The sequence below is a fragment of the Lonchura striata genome, chromosome 4 (assembly GCF_050655825.1).
Source record: "Lonchura striata isolate lonStrDom1 chromosome 4, ASM5065582v1, whole genome shotgun sequence".
Taxonomy (NCBI): domain Eukaryota; kingdom Metazoa; phylum Chordata; class Aves; order Passeriformes; family Estrildidae; genus Lonchura; species Lonchura striata.
Window position 1 is genome coordinate 38311072 of NC_140706.1, and position 16337 is coordinate 38327408.

A 16337-nucleotide genomic window follows, 5' to 3' on the forward strand; every position below is an offset into this window, starting at 1 on the left:
TAATTTTTCTAATAAGATATGTTTATGTTAATGATAGTCATTCTGTCTCCTTACAGTGCAAATTAGACTATCAAGCCTGTGTCTCAGGAAAACAAATTTCAGTGAAATGTGAAGGACGTTGCCCTTGCCCTTCTGACAAATCCACAAATGCAGGCAGAAATGACAGGAGAGGTGAGTGATGGTAATTCGTGTAATATTTTTAATACTCATTTCCAGAAGGAGGGAAGATTTTGCACACAGAATATTACAGTTATCAGAAACACTCATTATTCTTGAATAAAACCAGCTTTTGTTCAAGGTTGTTTCTTTGCCAAGGGTTTTCAAATTGTACCTATAGTAAAACACCATGGATTTTTCAAATATGCTATTGTAGTATGAGTTACTGCTGTTCTTCTTTTTCTTTTTTTCATTTGCTATTTAATACTCCTTGAGATGCTTCTAAGGCCAAAAATTAATTCCCTGCTCCTCAGTGTTGTCAGTTGAATATTCAAGAAAACAAAGTATGGTAGAAAGAAGGAAACTTAGAAGTGCTTGTTGCTGGTCATAGGAGCAAGCAGTTGAGCTGTAGAACTGTTAGTAATGGCTGTATTATCTGAGTTCATTTGAAAAGTGCTTGATAGGAGTAAATCAGCTTCCTTTTGGACCATGAATGAGATTATGCTGCTAGAAAATGAAGTTGCTTTGCAAAGATTCTTAGGCATTTTAGGTGCAGCTAGAACAAACTGGAGAGAGAAAATGGTGGCTAAGCATATTTTAGTGGCTCCCAGGTGATTATGGAAGGTGTTTGTTAAACAAAACATGATACCATCTTTGGTGCTTCTGAATAGCAAGCGGCCATAAGGTTTTAGACTATCATGGACCTGAATCTGTCAAGAAAAGCATGATTGGAAGTCTTCATTTTAAAAATTTCTTTAGACTGATCTCTGTTGGATGCATCTTTTTGTTCTGTCTATATAGTAACATTTTGATGAAAAAAATACATTCAAAAGACAGAAAAATTAAAATTTATGGATGATGGGTTTTTTCCTGTAGTTTTTACAATGAATGAAGATGACCACTATAATGATTAAACTGTGTGCAGGCATACAAGTCAATTAAAAAGACGCTCTGAAACACTTCTTTAGGTCCCTTTTCTCGTCTTTGGCAATATAATTGATTGTGTAATTAAGTATTAATTGAATATATGTAATTAAATGCTTCTTGTACTGGAACCCCTCTGCAAAATTATAGTCTTGATGTTTTTTAAAGCATTAATTTACAATTTTGTGTAGTATCTTGAAAATAAATAAATATGTAATCTTCTCACATTGTTAAACAAAAGGAAATGTGCTGGAAGACCCAGCGTTGTGGCTAATGTGGCCCTTTTGATAAGATATACAGTGAGTGTAACCTTAATGTGGTTGCAGTATCCTCTAGCAATAATTTCTGTATCTCCAGGATGGATACAGGAATATTTGCTTAACAGTGGGCATGAAGTGAAATTAAGATAATGAGGCGAAAAGCATTTCTGTGAATAGCAGGCTTACCATTCTCCAGTGTTAGTCTTTTAAAATGCTATTATTGCCCTTAGTTTTTACCAAAATGAGATGAGTATTCTCTCTGCTGGAAGCTGTTTCACCTAATGCAGTTACCTTTTGTGTGTATTCTTTCAAGCATCCAGAGACAAATCTTTTTGCTTCAAAAATTGGAATTTTTTTACAATTAGGAATGAACTCTTCTTGATGATTTAAGTTGCCAGGGAATTAAGATTACTTGTGCCTAGTAATGTAAAAGAAAAGGAATAAAGGTCTCATGGGTATAGGAATTAAAACTAATCCTGTCCTGACAGATTGTCAGAGCAAGCAAAACACGGGGCTTTTCCAAGTGCTATATTTTGTTGCAATGCTGAAATTTGGTAATATATTTTCTTTACAATACCAAAAGACAGGAAACGTGAGAAACACAAAAATGAGCTGAGCATCATTAGTAAAATTTCAGCTTTTATTGTGACAGAATACAAAATTTTTTACAGCAGAAGTTCTTAGAACAAAAGTTGTAAGAGTACAGTCTTTGTCTTTAAATGGAGCTCTGTAAAGTGTTGTTGTGGTTGGACTTGATGATCTTGGAGATACTTTCCAAACTAAATGTTGCTATGTTTCCATGGTTCTAAGCTGTTACGCATATGTCATTTGCTTACAAATTTGATGAAGCCAAACAGGCAAAGTAAGGTTGCTGTTCCTTTTTCAGGGGTAAGTTAACTAAAGGTTTCCTAAAATACATCCCCTACCTAGGCTGTTTGGGACAATTGTTCATCTTTTCAGATTAAAATTGCTGATTTTTTGTTCATCTTTTCAGATTGAAATTGCTGATATATCTAGAGAGCATACTATGCCTATGAACTTTCCTGAAATAATCTTGGTGTGGATCCCTGTACTCCTTTGGGAAGCAAAATTAAATCACTATTCAGAAAATCAGATTTTCTTCTAAAAATGTATATTAATTTAATAATGAAATCATAGGGTCCTTTTAGTTGGAATTAAACTATGAAGTTTATCTAATCCTTATTTCTGATGAATACATGAGGCAGGTTAGGGGGTCCAGGCTTTTATGAAGGTTGTCTCATTTTAATGATACATTTAGAAACATGAACCCAGTTGATGTTCAGGGTCTCTTATGTTAAATCCATAAATAAAAGGACTAAGAACTTGCTTTGTATCTAGATGTGTAAGTTGTTAAGAAAAACAAAAGTTACAAGCAAAAAAAAAAAAAACAAACTCCACAACAAAAAAAAAACCACAATAAAATAAAAATCTTTGCCATCTTTTTTTTTTATTGTAATTTCGATAAAGCAATGGATATCATATAAGCTATAATAGGTGCCCCAGTAATTTTTAAAAAGAGACAGAAAAGAAAAACTTAGGGTTATAAATGAGAGAGGGACATCTGCAGAGCATTAGAGGCAGTATTAGGGGAGCACAAAGTTAGAAGTAAATGAATATGGGGAGTACAGAACAGAGGGAGGGCTTTGGAAGTTGTGTAGAAGCACAATGAGAAAAGAAGGGAAAGCAGAATGGATGGGAAGAGCTACCACTTGTGGCAGAAGTGTTAAAGAAGCATGTGAGGAAGCATCTTGTTTTCCAAGCATAGCCATTGCCTCATGCCCTGCTTTTGCCCCAATCTCCTTGTCAAGTATGTGCCAGGATTTGGGGTACCCAGCTCATACTGAGTTGTACAGCTTTGAATGAATGGATTTCATTGAGTCAGAATCTGCAGATGTTTATTTTCCTAAGCACATCTGAGGCTTTTTTTCACTGGTTATGTGGAACCAGAAGCTCAGAAGGATTCTATGGACTGCAGATTTTTACAAAACCGAGGAGTCTTTTGGCCCCTGGGCAGTGTCTGGGCACAATTTTTTTCTTTCAAATAGTAGTCATGGTCTTTTGCTCTGAAATGTAGTGAGCCCTGTCCCTTGCTTGTCCTGCTCTTCAGTCTGATGGGTAAGAAAAAATACACATGATTTAAAGTGTGGTCAATGAAGACCACAGACATTTCTGCAGAAATTTTGTCAGCAGGTGAGTGTATGGCTGACAGCTGTTAGCTATGATTAAAGACCTTCAAAGGTATCTAAGAAAACCATCCATTCATTGTCAGTTGTCTCAAATTTGCTCTTCTCTGGAGTACATACATTGGGAAAGTTTAATTATTCTTAAAATTAAAAATCTTGACAGAGTTCTTGGTTTTATTTCCCTGTCAAGCTGCACTAATGTTCTGACAAATGTGTGCTGTGACATGCCCAGGATCCTGGTCTCCCAAAAAGTCTATTTCAAAGATTTGGCTGATGTGGAGTACAGCATCCTTCTCAATTATGTCTTTGGATACCTTCGTCATAGAAATAAGTCTGTGTTTCTGCCCTGACCTAGGGTCAAGATTCAGCCAATTCAAGGCCCTGCAGTTTAAATGACAAAAGCTGTATTATTGTTGATAAAATACTGAATATGCATTTTTATTAGCTATTGAAGTAGAAGAATTCAGTCTCAATAATTTTTGAGTTAATCTCTAATAAATCCTGTGCTCATGTGTTATTTTCACTGAAATAAGAGATTTAGGCTTATATTCATGGAAAAAAAAAAGGGTTTCTCTTTCTTTCAGCATCTGAGGAGGACTATGTAGGTAACAAGGAAGCTCTTACAAATGTCATACTCTTTGACTCTAAGCTTTTGCCAGAAGGAGCTGAAAAGGCAACCTTTCATGCTCAAAGTACTTTCAGTTAGCATGTCTGAAAGACTTTAATCACAGAATATGACTGCTCTCTCAGCTGCATCCTGTTTTATGCTGAATACTGCCAAATTGTTAATTGCTTTGTAGAGATGGGGATAAAGAACAGTAGGATTAAAGACACTGTGGATACTGGTTTGTTCTGTGTGCATCAGTGCTTCAAAAACAAATAGAGGGACAAACAACCAAGCAACACTCTACCAAATCCTCTGATTTAATTTGCATAGCATCATCTTTTCGATACATGACCTCTACTACTCTTCATATAGTACAGGTATAGATGCCAAAAAAGAGCTTTTGTTTTGTTTACATTCAAAGAGAACACTGACTGGTTTCCAGACTTCACAAATAAAGAGATTGAGGGCTGAAATCACCACTTGTGTTAACTCCTTAATCTCTGCTTTGTATTTCTGCCTTTCAATGACAGATACTGCTGTTTTGTAATCCCCTATTTCTCTTTTGAACAGGTAACTACAGGACATCAATAGAATAAAATTCCGTGTTCAAACCAACATGTACTAGGCCAATTAGATCTTATATTATCAGTGACATGTTATATTGCTGTTTGACCTTTATTTACAAACATGGTAGTATGTTTTAAAATTTTTTTAAAAGATCTAATTGTAACATTTAATTTCACACTGTCATGCTTGTTACAGAAAATAAAGTGACCAGCCTATAAAAAGAAACACTAAGGGAAAAGCTGGTTCTCATCACGGGCAAGCTGCGCTCAGTTAATATTCTCTCTCAGAGGAATATGCACAATAAATGGAAGGAGGTGGTCTTGGTAGTCTGGGAGTATAGGTGGTAGCAACATTCATTATATGTGAGTTAAATTTGCACTGGGTAATTGTCAGCTTTCTAGTTTACTGTTTTTCTTAGCCATATATTTATATTGAGTAAGTTTTTTAAATGTAATTCCTACTACAGTTCTATAAAATGCAATAATGAAATAAATCCTCTATGCTTTTTTAGTTGCTTAGTTTTCATTAATTTCATTAATTTACATAAATTTTGCTAATCTTTCTTAATATAGTCTTTAGATGAAGCCTGAAATGCCAGAGCATAATGATGAGTGGTATCAGTGGAAGCACTCAAACCCAGGAGTTTGTCTTATTTGTACTGATATACACTGCTTGAGGTTGGTTTCATTGTGGGCTTGCAACAAAAATTGAATCCGGGCTAATATTTCTACTCTTGTCTTTACTGCTGGCATCAGCATGAATCATGCTATTGATTTAAATGTAAATCAGCTATAACATTGTGACTCAGTTTCCTTGTTAGAGGAAAATACATTATCCATAGGTAAGCTTTCTTACTCTACTGATGTTTCTGAACACTATTTTATTATTGTTTCTGAAACCTTTTGATTTTTAAAGGTGCTATGAAACTAAAATGTATTATTGTATATACATTGTAGTACTTCAGAGGGTATTGACTTAAAAGTAAATGTTCATTTTTCTTCTATTGCATCTTTTACTAGAATACATAGTTTTTACTTTCAATCTTAATGCTATTCATCTTAAACCTGTATTTGTCCAAGCATTCAAGCTACTGTTTTTCACCTTTTTTACTTTGTTATGCACATTTACAGTAATGGTGAGCTGTAAGTATACCTAAGGTATAATTTGAAGCTATTTGAAGATAAAGTGAAAATTGATGCATTGTGGATTTTTATGCTTTGATATTTTGTCAGTCTAATTAATTAGGAATATTCTTTTTTTTTCTCTGTTATATATAAGGTGAGTGAGGGACCACTTTTTACTTGATCTTTAATAAGAAGTACTACTTTTTTATCAGATTTTAGAGCTTTACTTGATATTTTATATCAAGTAAATATATAATTTATATTATAAATGGTAGGTTATTTCTGAGATAGCAGACTAATAATCTTTGCAACAATTCATTTATATTTGTAAAATATTTCCATATGTATGATAGGGAATTTGCTAGCGCAAAAATACTATGTTACTGTATTTGTAAAAGGCATTTATTTAAGTTTCATTACTGTGTTTGTGTAATAACAGAAACATAGTGGAGCTAATTTTATTGGTTGTTTCTTTGATACTAAGATATATTTTTTTCATAATTCTTTTAAATTTTTAAACTAGCTTCTTTTTCTAAATGACAATGAGCCAAGTAAAATTGTCAGCATTATCTTCTTTTCATTAATCAAACTCCATACTAAGACTTCCTAAAAGGAGACTTGTCCATCATAATTAGTAGTAATCTAATTTAGTGTGATTAGTAGCAATCTAATGTGGTGTAGAATGACAGAGAATGTGTTTGGGATGAGAGTGGTCTGACCTGTGTCCCCACCATCCATGGTTCCTTTGTCAACTAGCCTGGGCTTAACCAGAGCACACCCACATACCTAGGCTTCCTTCCTCTGGAAGCTGGGAAAGGCTGGAGAGGAGTCTTAGAGGCTGCTTGCCAGGTATTGTCCATGTGTGATGTGGAAATGCTGAGGGGCCTGTGGCTGTGTTTGAAGGACTGGAGAAATGGAGGTGCAGCTGTGTAAGCTGTTGTTGGGCTCTGGAAGTGACTCAGTTTTGCTCCAGATGCCTGTTTCTCCTGTAATTTCAAACTTCTCCTGCATGGAATAGTGTGCGTTCACTTTGTTTAAAATACCTTTATAGTTTGAAAAAGATAATTAGAATTGGTTACTATACCGGTAGATGACCTTTGGCTAAAATTTTTTTGCTTTTTCTTTCTATTCTTACAGGGATTAGAATATTTGAGAACAAGTGGTAGAAGTATGTGTTGTGCAGAAAAGAAGTGATATCACAAATGCAGATAGAGTAATGAGGCAGAGGCATTCTGGTAAAAGAATACCATTAATTCAGACCAGAGTGGAGATGATAATGTAAAAAATAGTGAAAAGGCAGAATGTGCTTGAGCAGTCATCCATATTTTTTATATTCTCTGCAATTAAGTCATAATTGTAGAACGAATTAAAATTTGTTTGAGCCTGACTGTTACAAGGAAGAAGTGAAGGATTAAGGGAAGGTTGCTCATTCCATAATAATACTGTAAAAAAGGCTAGAGTGTATACACTGTGTTTATGAAAAATAATCCCCATAACACTGCAGAACATACTCGAGAATTCTTTGAAGAAGAACATTCTATTGTTTCCAGGATGAAGTGTAATACTGAGAAAGGATTGTTAACTGAGTGCTTGTTGTCAATATTGCAAAGAGCTATGATACTAAAGGGAAGATGGGAATATTACATACCCATCGCTGGAAACGGCTCTTTGTTCACAGTTCCAAGCACCTTTGCAATATCAATCTCCTCTATAAGCACCTTGTCTTTGCTCTTAATTTGGCCTGTTTATTTCCAAGTCAATCCACTTTTTATGGCTGCTTTTGGAAGCTTTTGGGTACTCAAATCTATACAGTTTTGTCAAATCCTAGGATGTATGCCACATCCACAAATTTGCTTTTAAATGGAAAATTCTTAAGGTCTCAATGCTGTGGAAAGCAGTTCTATCCTGCTGTGGTGGACTGCACTTGGAGAATTTGCACCTCTTGTTTCTTGTAATCAGCAAGTGAGTGTTGTACTGGCAGATCTGGCCTTGTGTTAAAAAAAGTTGTGTAACACAGTTTCTGATTTCTAAAATAATGTCAGTGTTGCATCTCTGCTCACTTTGTGAGTACTTTTTATCACACAACACCGTGGGCGTGCATGTCCTGTGCAAGCTGTGGCTTAGAAAACACGAGTGCATGTTTGAGCACTGGGCACAGCATGGGACTCCTTGTCCATCCTGTCTGTAGGGAGCAATTCAGAGTGAACTCCCAAACTCCATTTCAAAGCTAGCTATAAGTATGTGAGCTTATAGACATGGGGTGAATTGCTTTTTCTGTAATCCTTGATTTCTTTGGGGTTGTTCCAATTTTTAGGGCCATTTATACACTGGGGTGTTTTTTTAGGTAAAGACTCATTTACAAGATGAGTAATCAGTCATTCCTAGTTGTATTCTTACAAAGTATTCATATACTTTTTACTGGGAAAAAGTTGTTCTGGAGGAGGTTTCTTTAAAATTATTTATTATGAAAATTTTGATTAGCTTAATTGATTTTTTAAATTCCTTTCCCCTTGTGTTTTTGTAGGAGGGGAAGCCCCAAGGTACCCAGTGGTGAATATGCCTTTAGAGGCAAAAAAGTTACCTACAGTGTATCAGTCTGTGGTTTTGTGTGTGTTCCTGCAATTTTAAGACAGGCAAGCTGTTATGATGAAAGTAGATAATGCTGTTTTTATTTTAGGTTAATTTTAACTTAGATCTTGAAACAATTAGTGAACAAATTCAGTTCTAGAGTCCCCAAAACATACAAATTATTTGGAAAGTTTAGTCTGTGTAGCACAACAAACTCTATTATAAACTATTTTAGGTAGTCATGAGAGCATGCTTTTTTAGGATACATTCATTGGTTTCTTTTGCACTTCACTAACCAGCTTCCATGTATTATAAAGTGGAAGCTTAAATATAGTCCAGACCATTAAAATGGTGTTGCATTCAATTATAATGGCTATAATTGCCTTGATTATGTAAATGAAGGGGCCTTGCCAATCTTATGGTACATTAAAAGCTGTACAAGTGTGTCACAGCAGTTGTATTGAGAATAAATAACCAAAGAGATGCAGATCATATGCTAAGTATCTGGATCAGCATTATCTTTCTGTTCATACAATGCAAAAATAAGTTAAGGATGCCTTTATGCTTGTGTCTCCTTTACAGATGTGATGGTAATATTTTTTTAATGATACTTTTTTTATACCATAAATATGCAGTATTTAAAAATCTTTCATTACTCAACAGTGGAAGATAACTGCTACAAAAATCAGGTGTTTTTATAAACTATGTAATTACTTTAAATTACTTAATTTGCTCCTCCTTCATATTTTTTGAAGATAAAACGTGGTGCTAATTGCAACTTAATTCTGAATTATTTTTTCTGTAAGTATATCAGTATATTGACAGTGAATCTGCTTGAGATCCTTAGGAAGCTCAGGAATGGACTGATGATGGTTCAGTATTGTTCTGAAGGTAGATCAGTAAGATTCATGAAATCCTCTTCAAGTACCATGTAAGCTGAGTGGTATTTAAAGAACACGTGATAACCTTTTGGCAACCACTTCTCAATAGTATTAATTGAGTCTTTAGTACTTCAATATCCTATTTACTTTAGTACTTCAACTGTGCTATCTGTGTTCCCTGTTAAATAGTTGCAGTTTCACTTTTCTGAAGTGACTGTTCTAATAGCTGCCAGAATTTTAGTGTTTTCCTTAAAATATCAAAAGCCTTTAGAAGACAGGGATTGAAATGTCTGTCTTTGGCAGCTATTGCTGATATTTCTACAGCTGCTACACTGAAATTGACAGAAATTCATTAATACCCTGGTGATGTGGTAGCCCTTTCAATTTTTTTTTTAACATAAATATTATATCTCATTTATTCTTTGAAGGTGATCTCTGTCATGGTAACTAGTTTCTACTTGAGCTAAATTTAAGCAAATATTCCAGTAGCTTACTACACAAGGAAAAAAATTTACTTGGAATCAGCATAGCCTTACTTGGTTACACAATATCCTCTTTCAGTAGTATATATAGTATAATAGTATATATATACAATCTTACATATAAAAGTAGAAGTTTTCTCTTAAAAAATCTTTCTCACCCCTCCTGAGCATACAGACTGAAGTACAGAATATATTTACTGTTTCAATTTTGCTTTTCTTACATAAATACCTGAACATTCTTTCACAGTTGAGAACCATTGTTTTCTTGGTTAGGGTAAAATTTGAGACACTACCGAACATTTTAATGTGGTTGTGTGTATTCACTGATACTCTGAAAATGTCTATCTGTGCATTGAAGGTATGATGACACCTAGGCCCCATTCACATCACTCACTTCTAGCTGTGATAATTTCTAAAATTTGAAATGATGATGCAGTGGATGTATTGTTAGAAAAAAAAATTAACAGTATTAGAAGAAAATTATTTAACAATAACTCTGTAGGACAATTTTTACATGCTTCTGAGTGTCTTTAAGAAGGTAAAGATGTATTTTGAAAAACCCCCATCCTTATTTTGCATGCAAAATAGTCCTGCTAGCTTTGAGTCTTTATGTAGGTTACTACATCTTTACTTAGAGACTCGGGAAGAATATGTACTAGTGTCAGTATGATCTAAATCTATTTCAAGTGAAAAATTTTCACATCTCAAATGTTTTTACTGCCAAGAAGGTAGGTTTTGTATTTGTAAATACAGACTTATTTTGCATTCTTGATGAATCAGCATTATCAAAACATGTATTAATAAAATTATTAGATCGATCCTTTGTGCCTCAAAGTATAGTAATTATCCAACTGTGTTGCTTTTTATCTGCATCACAATAGAAAATGCTAGTTTTATTTTTTCTTGATATCTTTATTTTATATCACAGATGCATACCACTTTACAAGTCAGAAATTCTCTAAATAAAACATTAACGTCTTCATGGAAAATGAAAAACCCAACTTCTTTCCTGAAGGCACCATGATCCATGAAATTAGCTGTGGCATCTGTTCTGCTGATACTGCAAGATCAAGTGCTACAGTCACCTCATATGCAGGCATCAGCACTTGTTCAGTTTTATCAAATTGTTAAGCTTTGGCTCATTAGCATGGTGGCACCTTTAAAACATAACTACCCTAAAATTAGATGGCTTTTTATTGTGATTTACTAGTACAGAGGTATGTCTTTACTACTACAGAGGCATGAAAAAAAACCAAACAAATCTCTTTACCATTTCTAAGAGTACAAGTCTTAAGAAATCCTGGATTGATTAACCCTCAGTAATTCCTGTCAATATTTTTGTATTATTTTTCATATTTTTAGTAGGGGTTTGTTAGAATACTGAGAACAGTAGGAGAGCACAGAACATTTAAAAAGAGCGTAGTAAAGTCCGTTTAAGTGGAAAGACAGTTTTGTTCTGTTTGGTCTCTTTAGCAGGATTGTCTCAAATTCAGATGTGGCTGAATATTTTAAGAAAGTTTGTTTTTAAGAAAGTATGTCTCTGGAATAGGAATCCTGTATAGGAATCTGATTTTTTTTTTCTCTAGTTTTCTTTTAAGGTCAATAGTTGAAGCTGATCAACCTCTGTAGTATTTCTGTATGTACAGTTTAAGAGGATTAAAAGATACGTCAAAGATAGAGGCCACTAAATTGCTGGTATTATATAGTTACCTTCTTTCTAAAGGTTTAGCTACAGAAAAGGAATGCAAAAAGAATGTATAGTTTTAGCAAAATGGACAAAATACTGCTGCAGCTCAGAAAAACAAAGAAAATAGTAATATTCTCTGGTTACGTGTTTCACCCTGTTTAAGTCTACTAAAGAGAAAAAAGAGATTGTACAAGCATATCCAAGTCAGTTGGGATGTTTCTGACCATTTAATTGAGCATTGGATCATAAATAGACTTCATAGAAAACAGGATACATAACATGCAGTAGGAAAGCAAGTTTAAAAGAAAATTACTACAAATAGGAGTAATTTAGAAGAATTGTCCACCAGCTTTAAAGATTACTGATTGATAGCTTAAAAGTATTTTTTCTGAGTGAAAAGCTGACAATAGGCAACAGTATAGTGTGTCAAAGCTAAAGGATCCAGACAGATATCAGAGAGGAGCATCTGTGACAATTTACTGCTTAAGAAAATAAAGCTAGAGATGAGATCAATGCAGTTAATCACAAGGTTATTGTATATGTGTGTTTATTTCTTGATGTCTCTAGAGTTTCATTCACCAGGGTTAAAGGTAGATTTTGTAATACAAGCACTGATTTCCCATGTCCACAGTTCATCCAGATGGTCTTTTAATTAATAGTGAGAGCTCTCACTGACTGTAAGGATTAGCAGCCTGCACCTCTGTAGTGTTCATTTGTGGGCAACATGAATCTCATCCTGTAAGATGCCAGTCTGTCAGGATGTTTTTTCTGCATTGCATGGGAAGCTGATAGAAGTTCATTGATGTCAGTAAATGATGTCAGGGAAATGATTTCTTAAGCTTGTTGAAAGAGATTCTCACCAGTGGCAGGAATGTAGCACTCAGTACAGAGTAATGCATTAATTCAGCTTTCTAGCTGAAGTATATTCCCTTTCTGGAGAACATCCTAGTTTTCTTACATTGAGAAAATATATATTACTATTTTCTTTGTCTTTTTCCCCTCTCTGTAGGCCACTTGGTACATAGTGTTATAGACCATGTAGCGCTTCAGTCTGCAAGTGATAAGTCTAAGATATTGGTCCTTATCAGTTAGGGTAGGAGAGTTAGAGTGAAGGATAAGCAGTTAGTTACTCATTTGTCTTAAATAATTTCATTTGCTATTTTAGTTTATTTGAAATTAATTCAGTTTTTTGCATATGCAGTGTCATAAAGATTTTTCCTTTTTAATTTTAAATCTTATTTCTGAATTCCTCCAATGTATTGGGAGAGATTTAAAATTAGTTGTTTTGTAAGATCAGACTTTGATGTGACAAAGGGGTCAGGCTTTTGATTTTCTCTATTTTTCTTCTCAAAACCCAAAACAAATACAGAAATAAGCTTGGGGGTGGGTGTGGAGATGGAAAAGTTTGCTTAGTGTAAAAGGAGCAAGAAAGGAATAGAATTTTTTTCCCAAAATAATCTGTGCAACTGGCACAGAGAATCTGCATAAAGATCCAGTCAATGAAGAATTAAATTTTACCATCACTTGAAGTGTTTTTTTTGACATGTTTGAAATTATCAGTAAAATTCTTCTGCTATCAAACTTTTACTAGGCTACACACCAGTATTACAGAGTCACAGACTAGCAGAATGGTTCAGTTTGAAAGTGACTTCTGGAGATGCTCTTGCTCCAACCCCCTGCTCAAGCAGAGCCACCTAGAAGAGGTTGCTCAAGACCGTATTCAGCCAACTTTAAAATGTCTCTGAGGATGGAGTCTCTGTAACCTCTCTGGAAAACTCCATCACTCTTACAGCAAACAACTCTTTCCTCATGTTCAGCAGAAACCACCTGTTTCACTTCGTGCCAATTGCTTCTTACCTCATCACTGAGAACTACTGAAAAAAGCCTGCTTCTGTTTTTATGTCCACCCTCCAGGTATTTATTGACATTTATAAGATCCCATTGTATTCTTCTCCAGCAAAAATGGTCCCCGCGCTTTCAACATTTCATCATATGAAATTCTTTTTATGCACAAAATGTAAAATGTAAAGGTCCACATTATAATTAGCTAACCAAAATTGTCTGTCATAATAGAACCTCATGAGTGATTTTGTCACATTCAGTGGCAACTAGTGAAACAATTTTTATTAAGGGATACTACATTTGCTTTTGTGTGCAAATGCATGTTTTTCTTTTTTAGCCAAATATAAAGAAATGCAGTCTGATCGCATGCATTTGAGGAGCAAGTTGAGAAATGTGTAGCTTAACATATAGCATGAAATATAGTCAAGAAAATGGGATTTATAGCTCAAAATATATTTATCACAAAAAATTCTTTGCCATTTTAAAGTGATGATGGAAACCCATAAATTTCCTAGATAACCTTGTGCAGTTTACAGTGATTCTAGATTTATATGCTAACTTTCTAAGAGAAATCTCTTAGAAAAAAACCAGTTTGCATACATGCATACACAATGCAGATATTTTAATGCTTCATATATATATATATATATATATATATATATATATATATAAAATATTTTATCTATAAATTAAGCACCTAGACCATTGAAACTATCCTGTGGAACCAAGTGGGTTTTTTTGTAAGGTAACATAATCATGTACAAAATACACTGAAAACTATGACTAAAAGTAGTAGTAGTAGTCTGGAAACCTAACATATTTTACAGTACATGAACTCATAAAAACTGTTTGCAAATCATAAAGCCTGCAAAACAGCCTTTGCTTTCCATCTTCTTCAGTCACAGTGATGTAACGTTCAATTCATACATTCATTCATAGAATGCTTATCTGAAATAAGCATTCTAATGGGTAATTATTTATTCTTGACATATGGACAAAGGACACAAGGAGCCTTGGAAGTAATTTTTAAATTCCTAGCTATATATATTTATATGTAGAAACAAGCTAACTATACACAGCATAAACATAAAATTGTACTGAATTTCATTACCACAGACGTCATAGAATAATTGCACAATCTACTATTCCTTTTTTTCCTATTGCTCTACTTCATTCTACAAACAAGATCTCTTCAGACTGGAAGAATGACTCTATTGCAGTTTAAGGATCTCCATAATGGAAATAGAAATGCATATATCCATTAAGAAGTCATTTGCAGAGAGATTGATGGTGTTGGCATGCATTTGTTAAGCACCAGGCAAACAAGCAGTCCATATGTGCAGACTGCCCATACTGCACATGCTGTGATCTGGTGTGTCCTGGAGGCTTGCAGCTTAATGACTTGAAACTTGTGTGGAACACTCTTCTGGGAGAGCTGCACATGAAATGGTCTGGTCAGAGCTTCTGCTCTTGTTCTGTTATAATCTGAGTTTCCTTTTGATTTCCAGAGTTGTAGGGAAGATAAAGAACAGCATTCTAAAAAGTTGAAATGCAGGAACTCTGTTCCTGTGTGATTGAGCAATTTGTTCCAGTGTATCATGTGGACGTTGGGTAATTCTGCTGCATAAATCAAAATGGAATATACAATCCTTATCAAGCATTATAAATGCTTATTTGTGGGTTTTTTTGGGTGATGAGGAATTTCTTTTGGAATGGACGCCAAATAGTAACTGTGAAAACAAAGTACCTCTGCCTATTCCAGTCTTTACAGAGATCTTATTTTTTGCTATCAGTGTCTCATTGTTAGCCTGTGTTATTTTATTTTTTCAAATTGAATTTACTTTATCTGTGCAATATCAGGCCATATAAAAAATGGACATTTTCCTGAAGACAATTTCTTTACTTCTTTCAATGCTATAAACGAAAAGGTTTGTATGTGGACTCAAAAATTACATATATTTGCATTTCTTTATAGCAATTGGGTAAGTATCAATCAATTAATTTAGATTAAAATGTTCAGCATCTTACCTTTCTAAAAAAAAAAAAAGGTTTTCATTGTTTTATTTTTTTTAAATAAATATCTACTATTTTCTCCAGAAAAAAAAATCAGTAACAGTGTGATAATGATAATAGGTATTTGGTTACAGAAATATGTGCTGAGAAGCAAATAGTTCATTTCACAGGAAAATTTTCAACACCAAAATGACTAAATGGAACACCTTGATTATGTGGTGTACAATGTAATACAAACAATGTGTTGTTCATTAGCTCTTGACACTTCAAAAGGTGAGGAACTAAAGAAAGAAACAGCCTAGAAAAGGGGAAAAGGTGACAGAAGAAAATGCGAATAGCAAAGATATGATGATTTTTTAGTTACGTCTTTGGCTAAGGAGCATAGTCTTGTGCCCACAAGGCAGGTGCTTGGCTACCTTGTCTAGATAGAAGAGGGGAGAAAAACTCACTATTATTTTATGTTTATATTCAGCCATATATGTATGTTCCTGTCTTCTGCTGAAGAGCTGACCTATTTTGTGTGTGCCTGTGTAGTAAACAAGAAACAAATAAAATCTAGATACCTAATATACCTAGTTGACTACCTTTCAGGGGGATTTTGGAGAGTTTGTGTGAATTGCTCCCCTGTGGGCCATTACTACTGCCTGTATCCTCAGGAAGTTTCTTCTAATTGTCATCACTATTGAGTGACTGAATAATCAGAGGAGCTGTTGCCTGCATCTTCTTCACAGGTGATCGATATCAGTGTGTTGAAAATGTCATGCTTTCTGTTTTCTTGTTTATTGATTTCTTCTAAGAGACTTACCTAACACTCGTGAATTTTTGGACTTTAGGCAGTCACTAGACATTCAGTACTCATTTAATTTATTTGGTCAACTATTTGTTTACATCAGATATTTTACACAGCAATGTCATGGTGGTAGCAGGAGTGGTTTTGAGTTCAGTTCAGGGTGTTGTACATTGATACTATTTGGTCACAGCTCCCTCATGCTGACTCCTATTGAAATAAACAGTATTACTGA

General features: G+C 34.4%; 1 protein-coding gene across 5 annotated transcripts in view; it reads left to right on the forward strand.

The window, feature by feature from the left end:
- Positions 1–16337, forward strand: part of SPOCK3 (SPARC (osteonectin), cwcv and kazal like domains proteoglycan 3) — a 161986-nt gene that overhangs the window by 113696 nt on the left and 31953 nt on the right. For all 5 annotated transcript variants that reach the window (XM_021555661.3, XM_085578000.1, XM_085578003.1 and 2 more), the window contains one exon: positions 57–171. In XM_021555661.3, the coding sequence (XP_021411336.1) occupies positions 57–171 (115 nt within the window). The remainder of the gene's footprint in view (positions 1–56; positions 172–16337) is intronic.